The 21175-nt window shown below is 28.3% G+C and overlaps 1 protein-coding gene across 4 annotated transcripts in view; it reads right to left on the reverse strand.

The window, feature by feature from the left end:
* Positions 1 to 15747, reverse strand: part of LOC145185109 (protein-L-isoaspartate(D-aspartate) O-methyltransferase-like) — a 22609-nt gene extending 6862 nt beyond the window's left edge. The window contains exons 1-7 of one of the 4 annotated variants that reach the window (XR_016455337.1): positions 15367 to 15485; positions 13385 to 14818; positions 13265 to 13296; positions 7609 to 7750; positions 6453 to 6496; positions 6307 to 6350; positions 2056 to 2110 (exon numbers count right to left, since the gene is read on the reverse strand). Coding sequence is in view for 2 of the 4 variants with exons in the window: in XM_090096926.1 (XP_089953052.1) it covers positions 2006 to 2110; positions 13265 to 13296; positions 13385 to 13489; positions 15367 to 15478; positions 15650 to 15652 (357 nt within the window). In the remaining 2 variants the exon portion in view is untranslated. Of the gene's footprint in view, positions 1 to 2005; positions 2111 to 6306; positions 6351 to 6452; positions 6497 to 7608; positions 7751 to 13264; positions 13297 to 13384; positions 14819 to 15366; positions 15517 to 15649 lie in introns of those variants that run through there. The other 3 variants (XR_016455336.1, XM_090096926.1, XM_090096927.1) reach the window with 3 other exon arrangements.
* Between the last annotated feature and the right edge of the window lie 5428 nt (positions 15748 to 21175).

The following is a 21175-nucleotide window of genomic DNA, read 5'->3' on the forward strand; positions in this document are numbered from 1 at the left end:
TTTAAAAAAAGGATTTAAATCACTTGTAGCCACATATCCAGCAAGTGCAAGCCAGTAATCTATACCTTTCCATAATAAACAAAAATATCATAACAATTGTAAGAAGAAAGCTATTATAAAAGAAAAACTACACAAACATTACAGACCTGAAAAAAGAGTCCAAAAACATATGTAAAAAAAGACTCCAAAAACATATGTAAAAATACCATGGTATCCTATGTCATGAATTAACATTCAAACTCATAGGTACACTGCTAAGTCTTCCACTTTGAAAACACATATATCAAAAACTAATTTTCTTCAAATTATATTTAATAACAACAAGTATTAGTAATGAAAATCTGGTTAAAGACAGCGATTCCTTTCCACATCCAAGACCAAGCAATTATGAACTTATTTTTTGAATAAATATAAACTGAATATTAAGCATCAGTGTTTGGAAAAAAATTCATTTCAAGACCAATTTCAAGACTATTTTCTTCTTGTCTTTTAAAGGAATCCATGACCATTATCAAGCAAAGTTGATTTTTTCAAGAAATATCAAGAAAACTTTATTCACATCTTCAATGTTTCAAGATTTGTTTTGAAAATGTCTTGAATATTTCAATGAATCAAGTTAAAAACTGTTTGGTCTTGGAAAAAATAATAAGACAGAGTCTTGATATTTCTAATTAAAAAATACATTTAGAGGCTTTTTATTTCAAGACACTGAAGCTTAGTATGAATATAAACATATCAGACCATAAACTTTTGGTGTTTTAAAGGCATGGAGATTTCTATTTTAACACAATGCAGATAAATTAATTTATTTTAAAAAACTTATATAAAAATGTGTACTTTATTTGTTATTATTTGTTGTTAATGGAAAAACCAAATGCCAATGCTTACTGAATCAAAGAACTTACCAATCAAAGAACTGCTAATATGGTTTAGAATATTTGTGGTGCGTGAATGTAATATATAGAGAAAAGCTAGTGGACCCAAAAGAAAGAATTGGAAAAATATAAATACCATATTGGTGCTTTAGTAATTAAATTGAGGTAGGAGTTTACAAACAAGTTATGACCATGTAAAAACCATGTTTCATTATTTGGAAGGTATTTCTCAAAGACACTATGAAAATGCTAAGAGGTGCTAAGAAAATTGGTTAAATGCTAATAGGTGCTAAAAAATTGGTTAAAATCAGTCTATTGTGTCAAAAACAGTGGCATAAGCAAAAATCAAACATAGAAAGCAAAAAGAGATTGCCAAAAGAACTGAAAAAAAAAAGCTGAAAATAAGAACAAATTTAAAGGTTTTAAAAAATTTATCATAAACTTAAAGATTTTAAGCATAGCACATTTGATGGAAGCAATAATTTCTTCTTGAGTAATTATTCTTTATGTTGGCAGTTGGACTATATTTTACACTTCCAGGAAATGTAAAATATAACCTGACTGCCAAGTTAGAGATTAATTTGTTTGTATATGTTTATCACCTTAAGCAGTTTCTAAACCATATTTTGTTCCAAATGGTCTCATTATCAATCAAAGTATAAGAACAAATACTTAAAAAAAGTTTCTTTCACCAAAACATCATTCTGATGATCAATTTTGGTCTAACTTAGCTTCTAAACACTACACAAAAATCTTCAATTTTCATGTAAAAAATTTTTAGATGAGTGTTGAAGACTTGAAGTATTTTAAAAGGAGACTTATAAAAACTGGCTGAAACACTTAACCAATTTCAAATCTAGAATAAATTTATGCCTCAAATAAATGGCTGTGTTGACAAGTAAAGTCTCAATTCGATTTTGGTCATTACCTGTTATGGTTGTATGAACATTTGAGATTCCTCTAGAATTATTAACTTACTTAGTTTGCAGCTCCTAAAGTGTACTATATCTGATAATTATAAAAAAGAAAATTTTAAAATATTCTAAACAAAACATTTTACAACTATAATATTAAACAGTATAGATAATTGTAATATTTTATATTCAGAAACTTAAAGACTTTTTTAATACCATATAGCCCATGCATGCAGTAAGGTAACCGCTTCCAGAGCCAACATCAAGGGCAACACTTCCTTCAGTAAGATGGTTTTCTAGATGTTGCAACGCATGTACATGCTATAAAAAATGTTAAAAATCTAAAAAGGATAAATAATTTATGGTCTGATTTAAGTCTTAAAATATCTGACTCATTTTTACATATTTCTATTATCTGTAGAAATTGTAGAGAACTACTAAGTATAAATAAATGTCTTGATTCATACTGATAATCAATGGTATAGAAGACCATATACTCACAAACAGCAATATTTCTAATATGCATATTTTAAGTTTTCGCTAGGTAGAAGATATGGGGTAAAGTGGAGACAATAATAATTGAAGGTCTGTGGAATCACTTATTTTTGTCTCCACTTTGCCCCATTTCTTCTAATTAGTGAAAAAATTTTTATTTCAAAATTTATTTACCCAATCTATAGAGCATGGTAATTAACTTTTGTAATAAAATTAGTTTCAAAATTGTTTGTAATAAAAGTTTTTGTAATTAAAATTCACAATTAAATTTAATCTCTAAATCTTTTAAAGATTAAAAAGTGCAAAAGCAATGTGCGCCCTTTTCACATAAGTTATTAGTTTTAGTTTTTTTTAAGAAGATTTTTCTTGTTTTAGCTTTTTTCTTTTTTTAACCAAATGATAAAGAACATTTTTTTGGGGATGTTTCACATTTGCAGGGAAAAACATTCTCACAAAATCATAAAAAGTTCAACTTTTTATGATTTTGTGAGAATGTTTTTCCACTTCCATGCATGTGAGACTGTTTAATTATTATTAGAAATATTTCATGAGAAAGTGGGACAAATTTTCCAACCATTTAAACCACCAGATATTTTTCATAACTTGACAAAATGGTCACCTTAGTTTACCTTGTGAAAATTCTGCACTGTAATCAAATAGGTATTTGAGATATTATTACTTCAAAATCACCTATTTTGGAGTATTTTGTTTGTTTGGTTGTGATGTTGGTTTTGTAATGTCTTTATTTTACTGGTTATTGTAAAAGCATCAAACTGAAAATTTGCACCTGTATAGTTTTGAAGGTAAGGAATTAGAATATGTTCATTTCCCATAATAATAATAATAATAATAATAATAATAATAATAATAATAATAATAATAATAATAATAATAATAATAATAATAATAATAATAATAATAATAATAATAATAATAATAATAATAATAATAATAATAATAATAATAATAATAATAATAATAATAATAATAATAATAATAATAATAATAATAATAATAATAATAATAATAATAATAATAATAATAATAATAATAATAATAATAATAATAATAATAATAATAATAATAATAATAATAATAATAATAATAATAATAATAATAATAATAATAATAATAATAATAATAATAATAATAATAATAATAATAATAATAATAATAATAATAATAATAATAATAATAATAATAATAATAATAATAATAATAATAATAATAATAATAATAATAATAATAATAATAATAATAATAATAATAATAATAATAATAATAATAATAATAATAATAATAATAATAATAATAATAATAATAATAATAATAATAATAATAATAATAATAATAATAATAATAATAATAATAATAATAATAATAATAATAATAATAATAATAATAATAATAATAATAATAATAATAATAATAATAATAATAATAATAATAATAATAATAATAATAATAATAATAATAATAATAATAATAATAATAATAATAATAATAATAATAATAATAATAATAATAATAATAATAATAATAATAATAATAATAATAATAATAATAATAATAATAATAATAATAATAATAATAATAATAATAATAATAATAATAATAATAATAATAATAATAATAATAATAATAATAATAATAATAATAATAATAATAATAATAATAATAATAATAATAATAATAATAATAATAATAATAATAATAATAATAATAATAATAATAATAATAATAATAATAATAATAATAATAATAATAATAATAATAATAATAATAATAATAATAATAATAATAATAATAATAATAATAATAATAATAATAATAATAATAATAATAATAATAATAATAATAATAATAATAATAATAATAATAATAATAATAATAATAATAATAATAATAATAATAATAATAATAATAATAATAATAATAATAATAATAATAATAATAATAATAATAATAATAATAATAATAATAATAATAATAATAATAATAATAATAATAATAATAATAATAATAATAATAATAATAATAATAATAATAATAATAATAATAATAATAATAATAATAATAATAATAATAATAATAATAATAATAATAATAATAATAATAATAATAATAATAATAATAATAATAATAATAATAATAATAATAATAATAATAATAATAATAATAATAATAATAATAATAATAATAATAATAATAATAATAATAATAATAATAATAATAATAATAATAATAATAATAATAATAATAATAATAATAATAATAATAATAATAATAATAATAATAATAATAATAATAATAATAATAATAATAATAATAATAATAATAATAATAATAATAATAATAATAATAATAATAATAATAATAATAATAATAATAATAATAATAATAATAATAATAATAATAATAATAATAATAATAATAATAATAATAATAATAATAATAATAATAATAATAATAATAATAATAATAATAATAATAATAATAATAATAATAATAATAATAATAATAATAATAATAATAATAATAATAATAATAATAATAATAATAATAATAATAATAATAATAATAATAATAATAATAATAATAATAATAATAATAATAATAATAATAATAATAATAATAATAATAATAATAATAATAATAATAATAATAATAATAATAATAATAATAATAATAATAATAATAATAATAATAATAATAATAATAATAATAATAATAATAATAATAATAATAATAATAATAATAATAATAATAATAATAATAATAATAATAATAATAATAATAATAATAATAATAATAATAATAATAATAATAATAATAATAATAATAATAATAATAATAATAATAATAATAATAATAATAATAATAATAATAATAATAATAATAATAATAATAATAATAATAATAATAATAATAATAATAATAATAATAATAATAATAATAATAATAATAATAATAATAATAATAATAATAATAATAATAATAATAATAATAATAATAATAATAATAATAATAATAATAATAATAATAATAATAATAATAATAATAATAATAATAATAATAATAATAATAATAATAATAATAATAATAATAATAATAATAATAAAAAAGAACTAAATCAAAATAGGGATTGTATTTTACTTATATTCTATCTGGGAAAATGTAAGACCAAGAAGGGAGGCATGGAAACCAAGGTAGCATTATATTTTTGCTAACTTTTTTTTTTTTCTATTTTTTAAAATACAAATTTTAAAGAGTCTTTTGGTAAAGAATTGAGAGATTTTTTTGAATATTTTTATAAATGATAATTTGAGTATTTTTATCAAAGATCAAACAGATTTGAATAAAAAAATATATTTGGATGTTAGAAACTATTTCTTTAGAAAACTCTTATATCTTATCCAGTATCAATACCACACTGGTACTATATCTGAGTTATTTTAAATCATCTGTATCTATTTGGTATATGCAACCTGTTGTTGAAGAACCCAACAACAATCATCTCTATTTTTCTAGTGAAAAAAAGTGTTAGCTAAATGAGGATGCATGTTTGTATAAGAGTATCTTCATTTTTTCATTGATTTCTAATACAAATCCGACCTACTTAAGCATATCATATTTTCAGATAACATTTTCCTGCTCTAACTTCTTGGAGATATTTTATAGATCCAGAAAGGTTGTTAAACTGAATTATTCCTGTTTAAAACAATAACAATACAATAACAAAATTCCTTACCTTCAAAACTATACAGATGCAAATTTTCAGTTTGATGCTTTCCTGTGGAATAAATTGGTAGGAACTTCTTGTACTAGGTATAGTATTTGTATTATTGAAACAGGGATTTACAGGCTAAACAAATATTTTTAGCCTTTTAAAATATAAAGCAGATGCCAGATGTCTTTAAAAAAATTGAATATTTTATTAATAAAATTCACAGTTTTTTAATGAGCAGGAAGTTACAAATCTAAATACTATCAATGCTATATATTTAATCAATATATATTACAGTGTCCCCACTCTTCCCTGGTATCTCTTTTAACCCATGCTCTCCTAACATTAAAAAGAAAGTTATAAGCACACAAATTTACACATATTTCATAAAAAAAAGATTAAAATATTTTATTTCTATCCTATATACAGCTATACATTTACCAAGTTTAATAGGTGTTCAATTCAATCAATCTTTTTTTTTCTAGCTAAAAAAATTTGGAAAATGAATTTAATTTTTGAAAGAAAAATCAATCAGCTTTATAATTAATATTAAAAAGATTAAATAGTTTTAAAGTAATTATATGAAAATTAATCAAAAAATGAGTTGCATAAAAGTGTAAATTGAGTTAAGATTTAGAACAGAAAAAGTGAAAAAAAATACAAATCTAATATTTAAAGCATCGCCCTTAGGCCTGATAGCAAAGAAAAACTTGTCTCTGCATTGATTCAAACAATTTCATGTAAATCTTATTAGGTACCTTTAAACAATACTAATTCAAAAGTTGCTTCAAATGCTCAGCTGATTGAATTTCATGGCTTTTTTTATCAATCTATAACCAAATATTTTTGATTGGATTGAGATCTGGTGTGTTTTACTATGTGCTGTATGTGCTTGCCTCTGCCACACAATTGATTTGACGATGGAATTAAACATATTTGTAGTGTGTATTTGTAGGTATATTGGTTGATTCAGTTGTTAAACAATTCACACATACCAAGCCTGGTTGGAAAAACATCTCCATATACCTACTGAGCCTCCACCACCTTACTGTATTACTTGTAGATAGCATTTGCAATATTTCTCAGTCTTTTAACATAAATTTTGTGGTCTAACAATCTGAAAATTTGACTCATCGCTCCTAATCACTTTTGCTGCATCTTCTACTGCCATATGCAGACATTCTGGTTCTTTGATTTGAGCAGTCCAATAATTTGCCATTTGATGCCCTTTGACACTGCTTTTCAATCCACTTGCATGAAATTTGAAATTTGAAATATTACAAGTTATTGTTTGACAATTTTTAGCAATAAAAATATTTTTTTGTAATCCTAAAGTTATTTTTTTAGTTTAGCATCATGAATACTCAGTAATTTTATCAATTAAGTAAATTAATTAGTAACCATGTGTCAATAATATATAATTTATAAACTCAATTAAACTTTTATGTTATCAGTAAAATGGATCATTTAATTTTCAATTAGTTTTACAGAAGTTGAATAGTGTGTGTGAATATGTTTTTGTTTGATTTTTTTTTCCAGCTATTTTATCAATATAAACACAAATAGTTAAAAATAAAAATACCCTAAAATTTCTTACTGTGAACTTGCTGAAGGGTTCACAAATACACCTGGTAACATTAGTGTTAGTAGATGAACTGTATGAAGATGCCTAAATAAGAAAGGCTTAGATTGCTATGTTGCTCGCTGCTCGAAAACCACTTTTGCATATCGCAGATTGCCTAAAAAGATTAAAGTGGTGTAAAGAAAGACTTTACTGATCTGTAGAAGACTGGACCAAAGTCATTTTCAGTGATGAATCCAATTTTGAGGTAATAAATCTCAACTCAAGATTAATTATCAAAAGTTCAAAGAGCGTTTTTCAATAATCAAAAGTTCAAAGAACATTTTTGTTTACCAAGGATACAAGGCAGAGGAGGATCAGTCAGAATATGGGGTTGCTTCTTCCATAAAGGAACAGGGTCATGCAACATTTGTAACAGCAGAATTAACCAGTAAAACTACAGAGACCCTCAAAAGTAAACTTTTACCAACAGTCAAAGCTTTTTACAGAAGACGACAACAATAGATTTTTCAACACGATGGCACAACAGCTCACATTGTGATCTCAGTTAAAGAGTGGCTTGATTTGAAAAACATTACTGTCATGTCTTGCCCAGCTCATTCTCTAGATCTCAATCCCATCAAGAACATTTGTGCTTGGATAGACAAGAGATTGGTCAAAGAGAACATAATCAGTGTTGAATCTATACCTTGACGTGTTTGTTCATGTGTGAAAGTTCATGGTGCGCATTAGGGCTGTTCATGTGAACACAGGAAAAAAAATTTTTTCTCGGATTTGAATGCATAGTTGTTTATTTTGTGCCATTTGACATAGTAATTGACTGTGGAAAAAATCTTTTCAATCAGATAATGTTTAGGGGGTGCTCAATGACCATAAAGTTTTACGAAAAACGTCAAAAACGTGTAAAAAGTTCCAAAGTTCCAAAAATTTCTAGAACCTGGTTAGTTAGATTTTTTCCACTGAAATATTGTCTGATTGCGTGCTATATAGATTAATTAAAGTGCAGCAGATTAACTGTCATCAGGGCACCAGACTAAAAAATGTCTGCTAGTGTTTAAAACAACTGTGTTTATATCATTTTGTTAAAATTTGTATTCATAATTTTAATACTATTATTTAACTCAATTTAGAATTTGTTCAAACAGAATAAAAAGGTTTACAAGTATAAATATTATTTTTATTTGGAATTTCAGTTTGACAACAAATGTAACCTATTACAGAAAACTAGCATGGTAGTCTGGTAGTGTATTGTTTGTTATTAAGTGCAGATAATAATAATTTCTAATTTGAAAATATTTATTTAATTTCTTTAGTAATAATTATTACAATATATTGCTGCAGCTGCATAAACCAACAACTGAATGATAAGTTTGTATAATATGGTATTGAGTTTTGATTTTCTCATAATATTTCAGTTATCATTGAAATGGCAGCATCATCTCGTGTTGCTATCTCTACACGACTTCAAACCAAAATCTTTTTAATTGGACAACCAGAGCCAAATCTTCCAGATAAAGTTCTTCCCTTAACATCTGATGTTTTAAAAACATTTTTTTATCATCTTAATTCAACCAAAAAGTCAGTGCCTGAAAGTCTTAAAACAACTGTTGATGAACTGATTATTATTTGGAATAAAGCCCGTATTCCGACAGCATTTCATCCGAATGTAGTCTTAAAGTTGAAAACTTTAGTCCAGGAATTTAAATTAATAAAAAAAAAAAAAAATCCAGATTGTCAGATTCTCAGAAATCGAGAGAGAAATCATTTACAGACACCATTGGTCTACTTTTTGACATTGCCCACAAGGATGCTGAAACCATGATCAGAATTGAAGAAGATAAAGAATTTTTATTGGATCAGAGATGTCAGAGAAAAATGGTGATGTTTGGAGAGGACAAAGAACTTTCAAAATTAGAAGAAAGAAATGAAGCAAGGAAACAAGCAGAGAGAGAACGAAAGCTAAAAGAAGAGCAAAGACAATCTGGTGCGAGTGCAATAGTTCCTGTTATTGAACCTTTACATGACGAAAGTTATAGTGATGACAACGATAACGATGCTGTTGATAATGACAAAATGGTTGATAGAGATTTTGAGATAGAAATCCCTGTTTATTACAGACAACAAGTCAGTAAAGCAAGTTCTTCAGGGTCAGCTGAATCAAGTTTAGCAAGTACTCCAAAACGACAATGTATCTTAGATACAATTCTTGACTCGCCTGATGTTTCATCAACATTAGACAGAATTAATCTATCTGACACAAAATTTACTATACTAGCAGCAGCAATTGCAAGGGCTGGTGGACAGAACCTCGATGATGGATCATTGTCATGTTCTACAGTCCGTAGAAAACGAACCTATCATCGATCAAATATTGAAGCCACTGTTCGAACTGAATTCTGCGATTTGGACAAACCACCATTAATCATCCACTGGGATGGCAAACTGATGATAGATCGTACAAATTCTGCAGCCCCTAAAGCAAATGTTGACCGGCTATGAAAGGTTGATCAAATTAAAGAACATTGAAAGTCTAGAGAAGAAATCTCTGGACATGCTGGTGACATCAGTTTCAGCAAGTGCGTTGCGGTCAATGAAGGTTGATATTGATTTTCTGTTCAACAACGATCCAGCTACCTGGAATGATTCCCCAGAATACCAAGAAGGAAAAAATTTAGTATATTCATTGAAAGTAGTAAATGATGCTGCCGAACGATCTGTGGCTTTAATGTCGATGTTTAATGAATCGATTACAAGGAATGAATCTGAAATGCAGAGGTTAATTCAGGTGGTTGAGGATCACAGAAAGCGAGTGCCAGATGCCAGAAAGTGTACTCTGAAGAGTTATAGTCCTCGCTAGCATTAACATTGCACGAACTATAACATTACGATAATTAAATGTTAATTGCTCATATGTTTTTTTATTTATAATTCGTATTTTAATCAATGACAAAGAGTCAAAAATCCTAGTGTTTTATTTTGGAAAAATTCTGATATAACAAAAACCGCAGAACTTTAGTCGTATTGCAGTATTTTATTTCATTAATTTCTCTGCTAATAAACCAGTCTAAAGTGGATGTGGATTGTAATTTGTATTCAGAATTTAATATTTAGAGATAATTAAAACTGATCAAATCTGAAAAATCTAATTAACCGGGTTTTAGAAATTTGTGGAACTTTGTTACTTTTTCCATGTTTTTCACATTTTTCGTAAAACTTTATGGTCATTGAGCACCCCCTAAACATTATCTGATTGGAAAGATTTTTTGCACAGTTAATTACTATGTCAAATGGCACAAAATAAACAACTATGCAATCAAATCTGAAAAAAAAATTTTTTTTGGACAGCCCTAGTGCGCATACAAAATACTAAAATGCACCCTGACTCTATATTTTTGCTCTGTTTTTTGTTATTTTTTTTAAACAGTTTTATATACACTACCATTTAAAAGTTTGGGGTCACCCAAACAACTTTGTGTTTTCCATGAAAAGTTACACTTATTCACCACCATATGTTGTGAAATGAATAGAAAATAGAGTCAAGACATTGACAAGGTTAGAAATTATGATTTGTATTTGAAAGAACACTGTTTTTACATCAAACTTTGCTTTCGTCAAAGAATCCTCCATTTGCAGCAATTACAGCATTGCATTCATACACCTTTGGCATTCTAGCTGTTAACTTGTTGAGGTAAGCTGGAGAAATTGCACCCCACACTTCTAGAAGCAGCTCCCACAAGTTGGATTGCTTGGATGGGCAATTCTGGCATACTATACAGTCAAGTTGCACCCACAATAGCTCCATGGGGTTCAGATCTGGTGACTGCACTGGCCACTCCATTACCGATAGAATACCAGCTGCCTGCTTCTACTGAAAATAGTTCTTGCACAATTTGGAGGTGTGTTTAGGGTCATTGTCCTGTTGTAGGATAAAATTGGCTTCAATTCAGTGCTGTCCACTGGGTATGGCATAGCACCGCAAAATTGAGTGATAGCCTTCTTTATTCAGAATCCCTTTTACCCTGTACAAATCTCCCACCTTACCAGCCCAAAGCAACTCCAGACCATCACATTACCTCCACCATGCTTAACAGATGGCGTCAGGCATTCTTCTAGCATCTTTTCATTTGTTCTGCGTTTCACAAACATTCTTCTTTGTGATCCAAATACCTCAAACTTGGATTCATCCGTCCACAATACTTTTTTCCAGTCTTCTTCTGTCCAATGTCTGTGTTCTTTTGCCCATCTTAATCATGTCCTTTTATTGGCTAGTCTCAGATAAGGTTTTTTCTTTGCCACTCTGCCCTGAAGCCCAAAATTCCACAGCCGCCTCTTCACTGTAGATGCTGACACTGGTGTTTTGCGGGTAGTATTTAATGCCAGTTGGGGACCTGTGAGGCGTCTGTTTCTCAAAATAGAGACTCTAATGTGCTTATCTTCTTGCTTAGTTGTGGAATGCCGCTTCCCACTTGTTTTTCTACTCTGGTTAAAGTCTGTTTGTGCTGTCCCATGAAGAGAGTAGTACACACTGTTGTAGGAAATCTTCAATTTCTTAGCAATTTCTCGCATGGAATAGCCTTCATTTCTAAGAACAAGAATAGACTATCGAGTTTCAGATAAAAGTTCTCTTTATCTGGCCATTTAGAGCGTTTAATTGACCACACAAATGTGATGCTCCAGAAACTCAATCTGCTCAAAGGAAGGTCAGTTTTGTAGCTTTTTTAATGAGCTAGACTGTTTTCAGATGTGTGAGCATGATTGCACAAGGGTTTTCTAATCAGCAATTAGCCTTCTGAGACAATGAGCAAACACATTGTACCATTAGAACACTGGAGTAATAGTTGCTGGAAATGGGCCTCTATACACCTATGTAGATATTGCACCAAAAACCAGACATTTGCAGCTAGAACAGTCATTTACCACATTAGCAATATATAGAGTGTATTTGTTTAAAGTTAGGACTAGTTTAAAGTTATCTTCATTGAAAAGTACAGTGCTTTTCCTTCAAAAATAAGGACATTTCAATGTGACCTCAACCTTTTGAACAATAGTCTATTTCTCATAAAAAAGTATCTTAAACTTTTTTCTTATTTTGTTTATAAATACCACTGTTATAAAATAAAATTTAAAACATTTTCAATAATTAACTTTTTTGTTTGCTTTAAATTTAAAAAAATCATATTAAAAATCAACTGACTCTAGATTTATGCAACCCACTGTATTACTATTATAACACTTCACTCTAGCAAAACTAAGCTATAACTATATATATATATATATATATATATATATATATATATATATATATATATATATATATATATATATATATATATATATATATATATATAGTGTATTATTAAAGTAAAATAATAAAAAATACTCTTGTGCGTTTGAGAGTGCTCGATACTATTGAATAATAGAGCAATATTTATGTATTTATTTATATAAAATGAATAAAAACACCTTTTTATGGAACTCTGAGTTTGAAAGGCATGAAACTCAGAGTTCCATAAAAAGGTGTTTTTATTCATTTTATATATATATATATATATATATATATATATATATATATATATATATATATATATATATATATATATATATATAGCATTTAATTTTAAGATCTTTTTATTAATGAAAGGACAATTTTACTAAAGGGTTTGAAACATACCATATGTGGAGCACTTATTGTAACTGAGAAACCTGAAAAGGAAAGAAAAATTTAAAAACATAATTACTTTAAAAATTAATTAAAGATCAATTCCAACAGAAAAAATTGGTGAAAACATGCCTATGCTTTGAGGTGCATCAAGATATGGATTTTGTACACTGAAGTGGCCACGATCTACTTTTAGCATAACTTCTTCTACTTTTTGTGATGTAAGAATACCATTTTCTAAATATGAAATAATACAATATACTTACAGGTTAGGTTACTTGTAGGTTGTTAGGAAAGTTCGTAGAACTCCCTTATATATAAAAAAAAAAGAAAATTTTTTTAAATTCTATTTTATCAAATGTTCAAAATAATGTCCATCATTATCTATACAAAGTTGCATCCTTTCAAGCCATTTGTAAAACGTTTTTTTATACTCTTCTTTGGGTATACTTTGAAGTAGCTTCGTTATACGAGTTTTTTGACTTTCGACGTCAGTATCGTCATCAAGATTTTTTTTTATCAAGTCAAATAGCCAATAATTGGATGGAGCTAAGTCTGGTAAGTATGGTGGGTGGCGAATTATTGTAATTCCAGCTTGGTTTAGACAATTTGTGACGGTTTCAGTCACATCAAATTTGAAATTTTGAGTGCCTGTTTTAGGTCTATGCTTATTTATTTCACATATAAGAGGTTTCAAACAATTTTTTATATAATATTCGCTAGTAATGGTGTCTCCCTTTTTAACATAACCCAAATGAACAACACCTGTTGCTTTGAAGAAAATGTAGAACATGTTTTTTGGCTGAAACCTATCGCATTTTACTATAGTTATTGGACTTTCACCTTCACCAACCCAACTAGCATTAGCCAACTTGTGTCCAACTTGTCTCAAATAAAACCACGACTCATCCCCTGTAATAACATCACATAGTCTCCATGGGCCGTTTTTGAAAAGGGCTAAATTTTCCTAACATGTCTCAACTCTATTCTTGCGATTTTGATTGGTTAACTCGTTGGGTATCCAACATAATGTTAGTTTTCTTTTTTTAAGTGCGTTGTGAATGATTTCGTTGATTGTAAAACGATTAATTGATGTCAGGGCTTCAATCGTATCATGTGTTGCTTGCGGATTTTCTACAATAATGGCTCGCACACATTCAATATTCTCAGCTGTATACGTGGTTTGAGGGTGACCTGAGCGAGGATCATATTCGAGACTCTCTCTACCATCTTTAAATAAAGTAGCCAACTTGGCAACTGTACTATATTTTGGAGCTTGGTTACCATGAACTAAAACCAACTCATCAGTTATGGCTTGTGCTGAAACTCCAAGTAGAGCACGGGTTTTAATATATGTTCGATATTCAAACTTTTCCATTTTTAAATTTTTTCTTTTAAATGTAAATAATAAAATTTAAATAACTTTTTTAACAAATATTCAAAATATTTCAACATGTACTTAAAATGTTTATAGTTAAACACAGTTTAAAATGATATATAAATATTTAATTATTTCCTGTCTCATTGTGTCTTTATAGATGAAGTTCTGCGAACTATCCTAACGACCTAAGTATATATAAATAGGGTAGAATGTTTGTTACCTTAAAAGATTTTAAGAGCTTTTTTAAAACATTAATTAGTGAACAAAAGCGTTTTTTAAAAAAGTCATCAAATAAATATTTAAAAAGGTAAACATGAAAACATCTATAATATACTTTAAAAAAAAAAAAAAAAAGAGCTTTATTTATAGGTGCAATAGTGAGTGAAGAATTTTTTATAATTTGCCTAAAGAATCTCAAAAAATACTACATGTTAGTTAAAAAATTTTTAAATTTTCTTTACATCATAGTAAAATACTATATGCTGTCAGTACTATATGCTGTCAGTACTATATGCTGTCAGTACAAAGACTGAGAGAACACTATAAACCTCTTTTACAACTCCAGATAATTTAAAAACTTTCAAAATACTATCTTTTTCTAAATTTAAAAACGTTTTTAAAACATGAAATGATTAGCTTTTTCCAGTAAGATTGCAATTGTTATAAATTTTATTACTCATAAAAATTGTTCATATTATTTGTAAAAAAAACTGACATAGCAAAAAAAACTTACTTTTAAGTTTATACACTAAGTCGTTGTTATCTTTTCCATGTGATCTCCAAGCCATTTTTCGTGTAAAAAGCAAAGAAAATGCTAAATAGTTTAGCCAAATATTCATGTATTTCTATATAAAAAAACAATCCTACTATTTAACATATTTCTTCTTTAGAAAGATTTTATAGCATAACAAATATATGTTAATTTGAAAGCATGCGTATTTTTCACAAAATAACTAGGTATAACAATAACGTTAATAATTGTTTTCAAATTTAATGTAGATAAACGTCTTTATTACCATCTAATGCAGATTGAGTTGTTTATGAAATCACAACAAATTTCTACAAAAAGTTATACTTTGAATCCTCAAGTCTCGGCTTTGGGGCAACATACGCAGGTATGGGGGGATGGTTACCAAAAACGTACGTGTGTACATGGGGAGGGTGAGATAAAGACAGCGACATGCTCTCAGCCTTTAATACCCTTTTCTCCCCCACCCCCTCCTTGCGGTTTGACAATCTTTCTCAAAAATTATTCCTAAAACTTGATCTGTATGTTAACAAAAAGCAATGAATTTTACGAATGTAAAATATCCATATTTTGTTATTTTCTAACAACGGTTACTGGAAAGTAAGAGAAAGCGGGGGATTGTTGTTCAAATTGTTTTTTATCTTCTCCAATGTCGTTTAATGAGGATAAAGCAAATTTGAAAATTTAAAAACATGACATTTATCTTCAAGATCGTTTAGTGTTTTTGTTTCGACCTCTGGCTCATGGTTCTATGAAACCTGTTTTGCCAGTTATCTTTTGATTTGAGTTTGTCTCTGGTCACGACTTGTTAATAAAAATCATAAAATAGTTACGCAAATTTTCGTGAACCTTATTAATTGAACTATTATCATTTTATCGGCGTAAATACAATTGAATTACTAGTCATTATTGCAAAATCAATTTTAAACTTTGGATGTATTTTTCATGCAATTGTACATGTATTTCTCGTACTTTTAATTGTTAGAATAAGTGATATCTGTAAAACCAGTAAGAATAAAAACCTATGTTATATTTTCTTTCGTTTTCCCTCTCCATAGTACCAAGCTGCTTATTTTAATGTGTTTCACAATTAATAGCACTAAAAGACATCAAAAATATGTAACAAGTGGTTATAAAGTTAACATAAAACCAGAGCTTTGTTGAGGATTGAAAGAAAAGGCATTCTCCTTGATAGCTTCTGCTTGATAGCTTCTCATGATATAACCTGGGCAGAGGATATTTTTACTGCATAAGTTATTCTAAAAATCAGAATCTCACCTTGAATTATGTATTATTTGTTTAACTGAAACCTGCATTTAAATCAATTTACTGATAAGATAAAAACAATAAACAAAAATTTCCTATGTTGACAAAATACTATTATTGATAAGCAAAAATACTATTTAGCGATGGTATGAAATGAATCTGCTCTGTTTAAAGAAATCATTTGCCGGTGATTTGCTGAGTTTAAATGTGGCCATACGGACGCCGATGGTAACTACACCAGAGAAAATCTAAAAAAGCTTTAAAGTTGTTATTGAAAAACGTAACGCGAAGCTGGAGCTGACATCCTAAAGATATCTAAAGTGTCATCATTCAATAGGATCCTTTTGTCATCGTTAGCGCTGAGTGCGACTTTGTTGATTTCTTCTGTGTAATTTTCATGAAGATGAGAGCGGATAACGTTCATGGTTGTAAGCTTTTCTTCTTCATTTATTAAGCAGTCGCAGTAATGTTGATGTCTTATTTTATTTTTAACCACGTTCTTTTTGACTCCTTTGCATTTTTTGTGTTCTTCATTTTCTTTAGGGATGTAGTAAGAGTAGAGCTTGGGTCTAAGCCCAACAAATTGTTTGATTTGTTTTCCACCTGTTTCGTCTTTGAACATACCAATAACTTTTTTATTTTTTGCAACTTTGAAGCCAACGTTTTCAATAGCAGGATGGTTATTAGGAAAGTTGCTCGTGTCAAATTTTTCAAGTACATCATCAGCAATGTCTTCGTAAAAATCTTCCGTTTCGATTTCGTAAAAGAGCGAGTCGGTGTCGGTCATGAGCAACTTGACTTTATCGTCGTATTTAGGCTTCATGTAGTCATAGTGGTGTTCAAACATTAAAATTTTGCTGATGTCGAGGATGCTCATTCCTAAGTAAACAGGTTTGTTGTAAACCAACTTTTTTCTCTTCACCGCGATTAATTTTTCATCAAAAATGGTGAAGCTTTTGAATTGAGGTTTTTTGGATAATTTTAAGGCTTCTTTTTTTGTGGTGACAAGTCTAACGTCAACATGATTTTCGATGTTTTCCATGGTTTTTCCAAAGACGGAGTTGCTCATGAGTTTGAAAAATTCCTTATCAGATTCGTTGGGTGCTTTTGCTCTCTTTTTGGTGTTGAAACCGATGTATGGTTCCATCCAAGGTTCTTCTCTAAAGGTGAAACCTCGATGAATTTTGGTGATGATTAAACCCAATCGTTCATAAAGTTTTAAGTTTTCATGGTGGATGACGTATTTTATTTTATTGTTTAAATTGGGAACGAGTTTGTCTACTTTTCCAATGGTTAATCTTTCAGGAGCCAAAGGGTAATCATTGTGTAAATCGTGAAGGTGATCGGGGTAATCTAAATCGACTTCTAAAATGCACGGCATTGATTTCCAATTTTTAAGCTCTTCATCAGTCATCCATCTGAATCCTCCAACGGGAAGAGGTTTGCTCATGGCCCATCCGTATAAATTGTTGGCGTCTAAATACTGGAGGAATTTAGATGGTTGTTATTAGCATTTCCAAGTCGGTTTGAGATCATGCTGATTCCACCGCGTATTCCTTTTTGAGTCATGCGAAGCATATCAGGATCGCTAAAAAGTTCTATTTTAGCTTTAGTCTTTTTATAGCAAGCCTCCATACCGAGTCCAGGGCAGGTGTAATACCAGGCGGGATCTTGATCGTAATATTTCATGCACACGTCTCTAAAATTTTCAATAACATCTGTCAAAATCAGCACATCTGAGATGTTGTACAGCTCGTGGTAATCTTTAAACGTGATGCATTCAAATACGTCCCAAACGTTTTGAGCATGCGCATAGTCTTTATCTGTTGCTGGTTCATCGTCCAGTTTGGAATGGAATTCTTCGATAGGAGGTAATTGCGTTTCGGAAAACTTTTCAATGGAGTCCACCCAATCATAAGGGTAAATGCCTTTTTTTCTTACTAAATCGAACTGTTCCTTTTTAGGAAAATATTCAGTCACGTTTTTGCATTGTTCATCGGTTAGATTTTTAGTTAGTTTGTCTAAACGGAAGGGTAAGAACCTGTAGCTGTCAAGAAACCTCATTTCTTTCATTACTTTTTTTGGTTTTTCAGTTTCCTCATCAATATATTCTCTCACTTTGATGCTTTTTGAGAAGCTGATGTATTTTTCTTCATTGTTGAGTATGCATTTTAATTTCCTGCCTAATTTCTTGATGAACAAATGGCTGTCGTAACCAGACAAATTGTGTAAAAAAATGGGTATGAAACTTGGGATTTGATAATCAATGTTACATTGGTTGTGAGCAGCTCCACGGTACTTTCCAGTCAAATGACAGTGGTCCCACACTTTATCACCGTTAAGATCATTTTTGCAAATGTGACATTCGGTTTCATCTTTAAACTTCTTTTCATCCTCATCAGTCACTATTTTATTTTTCTTCCATTGTTGTTGACGTAAATCGCTATCGTTCCAAATCTTTTTAAGATCTGCTTCAAGCATGGTGACAAACTTTTGAGCCACATCATCCTCATCGCTTTCTGTTGTGTACATGACTGGTTTTTCTTTATAAATGGTTTCATCGAAGCATTTGATGAAGTAGCTGAACTAGCTTGGAACGTGCTTTTGATATTGTTTGGTGTATGACTGTTTTGAGTCAGGGGTGCAAGTGTTGACAGGTTTGACGAAACTTTCAAAGTCGGCAATGACCACAAACGGAACTCTCATGGACATGTTGTAGTTTTTAAACTGAACGGTTGTCCCTTCTTTAGTTCAATTCGAACCGAGATGTGTTTATAGCAGTCTTCTCGATGTTTTTGAAGCTTTTCTTCTTGGTCATAAGCTTGCATACAATTTCTGCAAATATGTTGTTTTCTTTTTCCTTTTGTTACTGAATAACCAACCAGTCGGCCTAAGTTTTTAATGAGACAGTAGTTGTTAGTGTCTTTGTTTGAAATAAGCAGCAAATCAACATTATGCTTTCGATCTAAAATTTTGGATATTCGTAAAGGATGGATTATTTTTTCTTCGTACCCAAAGACGTTGATGCTAATATCTGGATTATTCGCTTCAAACTTGTTGATACCTTGAGTAAGAGAGACAGGAAATTCCATTCCGTCCCAATTGAGCTCTTTCGATTTTAGAATCAAGTCTTCATCAATTCTTTCACAGTTTTTTTCTTTCATGTTAAGCGCTCTGGTGACACTCCACATAAAGCATTTATTATCATCGTTTTTCATGTTGGTGATCGCCTTTTTACTTTTTAGTTCAGGAGCTAGCTCCATGTAGGAAGAACTGCTGAAAGGTATCCAATCGATCATGTTAACTTCTACTTTTAAAATTTTGTTAACTCTCCAATTGGATCCTTCCTTGTTGTAGTTGGACATGTTTTCAAGAATTCTTTCTTTCCATGTTTCAAAGCTTTCTCCTTTGTCTGTTGATTCGAGAATAATTTCATATATAGACGGGAAGACCACAGTGTGAAGATTTTCTTTTCCAGTAGCAATATTCACACGCGTCAATTCGCAGATTAAAACAAGGTTCGTTTTTGTGTTTTTTTTTAATGACTTTGATGGCAGCCTCTTTGACCATGTTTAAAAAGGCGCCAGGGTCTTCATATTGAACAGAGGAGGTGTAAGAAAATTGCTCAGTGATGTGATTTAGCGCATGATTAGTCAATACAAACTTTATCTTGGCTGGTTTTAGAGCACCAAATACGATGTCTTTGAGAGAATTGATTGTTTCTTCCACTCCATTTCTCACGCTGCTCACTGCATTTTTCACCGTAGTTGGAACGTATGGATCAACGAGAGCATTTATTTTGTTGAAACCGTTGTAGACAGACGTTGCAATTCTTGAAAGCAACCCAGGTCTTGGTGCAGGAACCGGTCTAGGTAAAATAACGTTTGTTGAATAGGCGATGTAATCGGGTGTGTCAAGGATGGATGCGATGTCTCTTGTTACCCGATTTTGCAAGCGAGAAGACCCAAACGAAATCAAGTCATTGGAAACGGGACGAGGAGCAGGCACAGGTCTTGAAGTAGGATCAGGTCCAACAACAAACCGTACTTTTGCAGGTTTCACAGAAACTTTAACAGGTGGGCGAACAATCCTGACTACGGTATCATTCACAGGACCATGCCCAATGATAGGATTTGTATTTTTTATAGCTTCAATGAGCTCGGCTTTTCTCAGTCTTGAGATTCCTTTGAGGTCTAAGCCTCTAGCCATCTCTTTTAATTCTTTCATATTCATTCTATCCATTTTATATAGGGGAGAAAATTTCTTTAACCCATTTTCAAATTTAACAAGATTAAAAAATTTAAATTTGCTGAAATTTAAATTTCATGGCGTAATCACTTCTATTTGATAACCGTGTTTAGTGTATTCTAGGCCTTCCCACAGGCCTTTTTTCTTTCACCTTTCCCATTAAATCGTCTTTATTGATCAAATGGTTTTCAAAAGCGATCAGTGCCAAAGCAAACAAATTGTTTGCTGTTTGAGTAACACCATTTTTAACCAGCAAATCTTTTAATACCTTTTTTGTGTA

The sequence above is a fragment of the Hydra viridissima genome, unplaced genomic scaffold, assembly GCF_058129835.1.
Source record: "Hydra viridissima isolate aposymbiotic clone 2 unplaced genomic scaffold, HvirCarnegie_v1 scaffold_9, whole genome shotgun sequence".
In the NCBI taxonomy this organism is placed as follows: domain Eukaryota; kingdom Metazoa; phylum Cnidaria; class Hydrozoa; order Anthoathecata; family Hydridae; genus Hydra; species Hydra viridissima.